The 6,614-nt window shown below is 48.0% G+C and overlaps 1 protein-coding gene across 4 annotated transcripts in view; it reads right to left on the bottom strand.

Annotated features, from left to right (window-relative positions):
* RASAL1 (RAS protein activator like 1) overlaps window positions 1-6,614 on the bottom strand; it is a 45,257-nt gene that overhangs the window by 24,471 nt on the left and 14,172 nt on the right. For all 4 annotated transcript variants that reach the window (XM_027864384.1, XM_027864374.1, XM_027864391.1 and 1 more), the window contains exons 6-10: window positions 4,787-4,868; window positions 3,883-4,005; window positions 2,903-2,991; window positions 1,906-2,023; window positions 1,031-1,184 (exon numbers count right to left, since the gene is read on the bottom strand). In XM_027864384.1, the coding sequence (XP_027720185.1) occupies window positions 1,031-1,184; window positions 1,906-2,023; window positions 2,903-2,991; window positions 3,883-4,005; window positions 4,787-4,868 (566 nt within the window). The remainder of the gene's footprint in view (window positions 1-1,030; window positions 1,185-1,905; window positions 2,024-2,902; window positions 2,992-3,882; window positions 4,006-4,786; window positions 4,869-6,614) is intronic.

Consider the following 6,614-nt stretch of genomic DNA (forward strand, 5'->3'; position numbering starts at 1 on the left):
ACACACACACACACACACACACACACACACACACACACACACACCCAGAAGTAGGACTCAAACTCAGTTCTGCCAGCTTTCTGGCTACTATGACATGATGCCTAGCATCTAACAGGTATTTTAAAACATCTGTGGAATTGGATCAAGGGAATCTCTTGCTACTTATTTATCCTTGATGTCAAATCAGTAATTTACCCTATCTGTATCTTGTTTGTACAGAGTTGTTTGCATATTGTCTTTCCCATTAGACTGTGAGCTCCTTGAGGGCATGGACTTTCTTTTGCCTTTCTTTGTATCCCCAGAGCTTAGCACAGTGCCTGGCACATAGTAGGCACAATGCTTATTGACTGGCCGAGTAATTAGCCCTTTCTGTTCCATCCTTTTCTTATCTAAAAATGAATCTTCTTGGTGAATTCAACAGAAGGAAGAAAAAAATCTTGGTCTTCTGTCATCATCATCACACCATATCCGCCCTGAGTGGAATCCTTCTCTTTGGGAGTCTCTTCTTTCCCCTGGTATGGCATAGATAGATAGACAGATAGATAGATAGATAGATAGACAGACAGACAGATAGATTGATGATAGACAAATAGATAGATGATGGATGGATGGATGGAAGGACAGACAGATGGACAGACAGATGGACAGATGGATGGATAAAAGCCCTTATCTGAAAGATTTCCTAACAGAATCACAAGTCTAGGCTAGAATAGATCCCCATGGATCACCCAGTCCAACCCTTTCATCTCACCCATGAGATTATTGTGGCCCAGGGAACTTACTTACCAAAGGCCCACACAGTGAGTACACAGCAAAGTACCCTTTGTACTTTGAACAGCAAATTCAGGTCCTCTGACTCCAAGCCCATTGTCCCTCCCATTACACCAGGGCTACCTCTAAGGGTTGGGTAGGCAGCCAATCACTCCCTTGCAGGCTTTTAGGAAGGGAGGGAAGGTTTTTAATACAGATTGGCTCTCTCTGGGAAATGAGAAGTCCTATGTGTGGTAAATAGGCTGGAGGGGTCACTCACTGGTCCGGGACACTTCCCGAAGATTGAGGTAGTCCAGGAGAGGAACAGCCAGACCCCGACCCAGGAATATTTTCACCAGTTGGGTTGCAATGTCCTGCCGGCTCTCCCCAGAACTCACTTCATCCAGCAAGGCCAAAGGGGTCATGGCATCATCCTAGGACATACACCATGAGGAAGGAAGAAGCAATTCCACAGGTTCTCCTTGAATTCCCAACCTCCCGGGTACCCTGCCAAGAACGCAATCACCCATCCTCTGTGGGATGGCATTGTGGCCTCCCCAGATAGTCAACATGGGTAGGAACTGAAGGTGGGAAAGGGGATGAGACAGAAAAGGAAACAGCTTATCTACCATCCCCATCATCACTGACATTTGTACAGCACTAAGGGTCAAAATGCATTGTCTCCTTGGTACCTCAACAAGCTTGTGAGATGGGTACTTTATGGAGTACTCTGATTTCACTGGTTTAGGGAACTCCCAGGTGAGGAAATTCTCTGCCAGTGCTGGTCTTACAGAGTCGCCTAGGGCACTGACAAGTCAAATAACTTGGCCAGAGTCACAATGACTGTATATCATATCACAACTCTTTCCCTCACTTGCAGATTAGCTCTCTGTCTACTCCGTCTTTCAAGACAGCTACTACAGGTCTTATTATCTCCATTTTGCAAATATGGAAACTGAGGCTCCAAAAGGTTAAATAACTTGCCCAGGGTCACATGGCTAGTAAGCATCAGAAATGAGATTTGAACTCAGGTCTTCCAGACTCCAAGACCAGATCTCTATCCATTATTCCAGACAACCTAGGCAATCCCCCAGCTGTTAATTTGCATAACTCCCAAAGGAGAAACCAATACCTGACCTTGAGAGGGGAACCTACCTGGGCCGGGGACATAACAGATTCCACCAGCAGCTCAATCAGGGGTTGGTAATACACAGAAGGCAAGATGCGTTCCTCAGCCAGGCGCACCTTGAGCCGCAGGGCTCCCAGCTTACCCCTGGAACGAAGCACCAGAAAGTGTAAGCTGGTGTGGGCAGACACATCCACCAGCAAGAGGCTGTCTCCACACCGGGACACATGTTTGAAGTGGGAGGGGAAGGCATAGGTATATCTCAGCCACAGCTTTTCTGGCAAAGAATGAGGAGCTCGACAATGGAAGGGGCATGCCCATTACCCACCACCTAAAAGTACCATAAAGTCATAAAATCATAGATTTAGGGTTAGATGGGTCCTCAGAGGCCATCTAGTCTAACCTCCTCATTTTACAGAGAGAGAAACTGAGTCATAGAAGGGAAGTGACTTGCCCAGGATCACACAGCATGAGTGCAAGTCCAAGTCCAAAAGCTTCAGCTACTACACCTCAGAGCTTTTCTAACACACACACAGGTACAACAGACATGCCCGAGCCCATTCGCTTAGCTGACACAATCTCAACTAACTCAGTAATAGGCCCAAGTCTTCTGCCAACCCAGAATTCAGTGACCATCACCACCCCTACTGCCACCGTCACCACCACTACCATCACCACCACCACCATCACCACCACCATCACTACCACTATCACTGCCACCACTATCACTACCATGGGGGTGGTCACTTTTGGTCAAACCATGAGGCACCAACCACTGAACTTTTTGGCAAGACCCAAGACATAGGGTTGAGTCCCATGCCAATGAAGGGGCCTAAATTCCTTGTCCCTGAGATGAGAGGGAAGGCTAGGAAAGGGGTCCCAAAGACCTCAACCAAGGCTCTACAAGAGCCTTGGATGGTTCTTAATGTATGGAGGGAGGGAAATTCCATGTCCCTCTACCATTGTATCTTTGGTCATCCCAGCCCACCCAGGTCCAGGGCTCCTCTTTCTCAAGCCTTCATTTACCCAGCATCGTCTTCAGCACTGGCAAAGGGGAGAAGACGGAACCAGCCACTGGGGGGACACTGGAGCAGGACATCAGGAGGAAACTCCACCTGGAATGAAATACCAACTCTTCTGTTTGCCATTTAAAACAGGGTGAAAGCCAGAGACGTGCTTAGGATACAAGATGTCATGACACCGTAGAACAAGCAAAGGACCTGCAGTCAGAGGATCTGGGTTCAAATCCTACCTAATCCTTATTGCCTTCATTACCCTGGGCAAATTACTCTGTGTCTGCCTGGATCTGTTTTTTCATCTGTAAAATGGGAGTGGGGGGAGTACAGTTTGCAAATGAACAAAATATTTGTAGCTGCTCTTTTTTGTGGCAACAAACTGGAAACTAAGGGGGTGCCCATCAATTGAGGAATGATCGAACAAATGATGGTATATAATGATAAAATAATATATAATTAAATTATTAATATAATTGATAATAGATAATAACATATTGTACTTCAAGATTTGCAAAGCACTATACCTACGTTATCTCCTGCTGTGCTAAAAGAAATGATGAAGGGGATAGTTTCAGGCTCTATGGCTTCTATCCCTTTCAGCTCCAAGTTGGTGGTCCTATGACCCGTGACTTCAACCAGCCTGCCTATAGTTTTAGAGGGATGTCTAGGGCTGAAAGAGATAATTGACTTCCCAGTGCCACAGTGGATAGCATTCAATCTACTACCTCACGCTGTCTTCTTCTACAACCTTCTAATCGAGGTCTATAGGACTTGCCATTCAAATCCTGTTTCCCCCGTTTCTGTCCACCCTCTTACCCCCGATTCAGTTCCAAACGGTGCTCACCCTCTCTCCCTCCAGGCCTCCCAGCCCCACTCTCCCCACCCTCTGCCTTTAACCCCTCCTGTCCCATGGCTCCATCTCCTGGGATTGGGGGGTGGGGGAGGGGTGGGGATGATGTACGGCTGAGCTCGATTCTGCTGGCGACTCACCATTCCCAGGAAATCATTCTTGCCCACCATATCCCAATCCCACACCTCCACTCGGAGCGGGCCCTCCTCGCCATGAAGCTCTAGCACCTCATCCCAGTGGGGGAACCGCGTCTTCTTGATAGTCTATGAGAAGGGCATCAAGGCCAGCTGAGAGAGAGAGGGGAGCCTGCCCTCCCCACTGGACAAATGCTTCCATTCCCTCCCAATAAAAGATAACAGCCCAGATCCTAGCATTGCCCCCCCCCAAGACTATTCCAGGCACACCTCCCCTCACAGAGGCAGCACAGTGTCTGAAAGGAGACATGCTTCTGTATAGCAACAGGGTTGGATCCCCAGGGAATCACCACCATCATCATCATCAATATAATCCTTTAAGGTTTTCAAAGCATTTTACATATGCGATCTCATTTGGTCTTCATAACAACTCTCCAGGAGAGGTGTTATCAACATTCCCATTTGACAGAAACTGAGGCTAACAGAGGGGAAATGATTTTCCTACAGTCACATAGCTAGTAAGTGTCAAAGGCAGCATTTGAACTCAGGATTTCCTGACTCCAGGGCCAGTGTTCTAACCACTATGCAACCTAGCTGCCAATAAAAGGAAACAGGAAGAGAAGAAGGGAGTGAGTAGGTGGGAATGAAAAGTAGCATCTCAGCTTACATCCCAGGCAGGCATTTTTTTCTACAAAGGCTCTCCCTAGCCCCTTAAACATTTAGATCCATTCCCCAATATGACTCCAGAACACCATACCCAAGAAACTGTCCAACTCCACTGTTCCCAACTCAGGTCCCCCGTCACGAACAGCCCCAGACTCATAGTTTAGGCATCATTTCTCCCTAGTTCAGCCCCAGGACCAATATATCCCCTGCCACCCTCCCAGGGCTCCATCTGGACCCATCTCACCACCGTCTCAAGGCTCTGGCTGCCCCAGAATATGCGGGCAAAGGGGTCCGAGGTGCCGGAGAGGTCTCGGGGAGCCAGGTCTCTGAAGACAGAAAAGGAAGGGAATAATACCATATGCCTATAGTGCTTGAAGGTTTACAAAGCACATTTGAATGCCCAACATACAAGATGAATTCTTTAAGGATCATTTTTCCCTGTTTTCAGATGGGTAAACTGAGGCACAGAAAAGCAAAGCAACTTGCCCACGGTCATACATCTAGCAAAGGGCAGTTCTAGAATTCAAACACAGTCCCCTAAATCCAAATGCAGAGCTCCTTCTACCATACCAGGCTAGCTCCTGATTCTAGGATTCTAATGGGTGGTGGTTTGCATTGAGAATACAGTGTTATGAGGGTTAGATATAGAGTCAGTAGGCCTGGTTTCAGATCATACTTACTACCTCTGCCCCTTACCTGTGTGGCCTTAGATTCACTTCACACCTCTCTGAGCCTGTTTTCTTACCTATAAAATGTGGGAGCTGTAGTAGATGACCCCTAAGGCTTGTTCCAGTTCTAAATCTGTAGCCCTATATTGACCTTAGAAGTAATTCGGTCATCTTACGGTCAAGGAAACTTAGGTTCAGAGAGGTTCTAGCTGGAAACTCTGAGGTGCAGAAGATGGGTTGCTAAGGCAAAGAAGCAAGGATCAGAGGGTATAACAAGGATGGCAAAGAGCTGGAGAGGGTGCACTATTCTAGGCCAGCAATGCTACCTTATCAGTACCAGCAGAAGAGCTAGTCTTTGCAGGAAGAAGCCAACTGTAGGTAGCAGGCTCCACTTACTAATTCATGAAACATCTACTGAGAACATACTATGCGTCCAATAGAGTGTAATACAGGCAATCAGGGACCCTTCCTTGGTGACGGCTCCTTGAGAAACCCTACCCAGCTTCCACCCCCAACCTTCTTCTCTGCTGGATTCCAAGCTCCTTGTTGCCATGACAACCCCCAAACAATCTGCTCTCAATCCTGCCTTCCTGTTCCCCAAAGCCAGGCAGGTCCTCCAGCTCAGTCCCTTAGGATCCTACAGGGTCCTTCCCCCTCTCTCCCTGAGTGGCTTATAGGGTGCGTTTCTGTCACTTGGAGATACACCATCTCTCCTTGGGATGCTCTTCCCCAAACACCTTCTCCCCAAAGGAGAGTAATACAAAAGCAAAGAGACAGGGAAAGGCAAGAGAGAAATGAGACCATGGAGTCTGGAGAGCTGTCCCCTAAAAGGAAGGATCATAAGATCTGGGAGCTGGAAGGAAGATTTGAAAGCATCTTGTGAAACCCCTCATTATACAAATATGGAAACAGAGAAGCCCAGAGAAAGGAAATAAGTGGCCCTGAATCACACAGGTACGAAGTGTCAGAGTAGGATTCAAACCAAGGCTTTCTTTTGTCTCTCCCAAGGCCAACACTGTCACCTCCTCCCCCATGCAAGGCACAATGGGTGTGGGGAGGTCACACTCGCTTGGAGATGGAGACCCCAGGCTAGCTTCTTCCCTCTCCCTGCCATCACCACTTGCACCCCAGGCCCTCCTCTCCCATCCCTCTAGCTGATCCATTGGCCCCCTCCTTGGTTTCCTAGGAGCTGAGTCTGGTTGCTAAGATACAATGGTCCCTTTTCTGAGCGCTAGGATCCCACACAGCCTCTGTTTGGAGGTGGAGGGCAAGAAGCGCAGAGGGTTCAAGGTTTGGAATCCCCTTTCCAATCCACTCCCTAACTGGGAGTGGGCATCTCAGGAGCACCATCTCTTCTGCCTAGATTTCTCCCAAACACCATAACATTCTCTGTTCTAAGGCCCC

The sequence above is a fragment of the Vombatus ursinus genome, unplaced genomic scaffold (assembly GCF_900497805.2).
Source record: "Vombatus ursinus unplaced genomic scaffold, bare-nosed wombat genome assembly UNPS02001287.1, whole genome shotgun sequence".
Classification (NCBI taxonomy): domain Eukaryota; kingdom Metazoa; phylum Chordata; class Mammalia; order Diprotodontia; family Vombatidae; genus Vombatus; species Vombatus ursinus.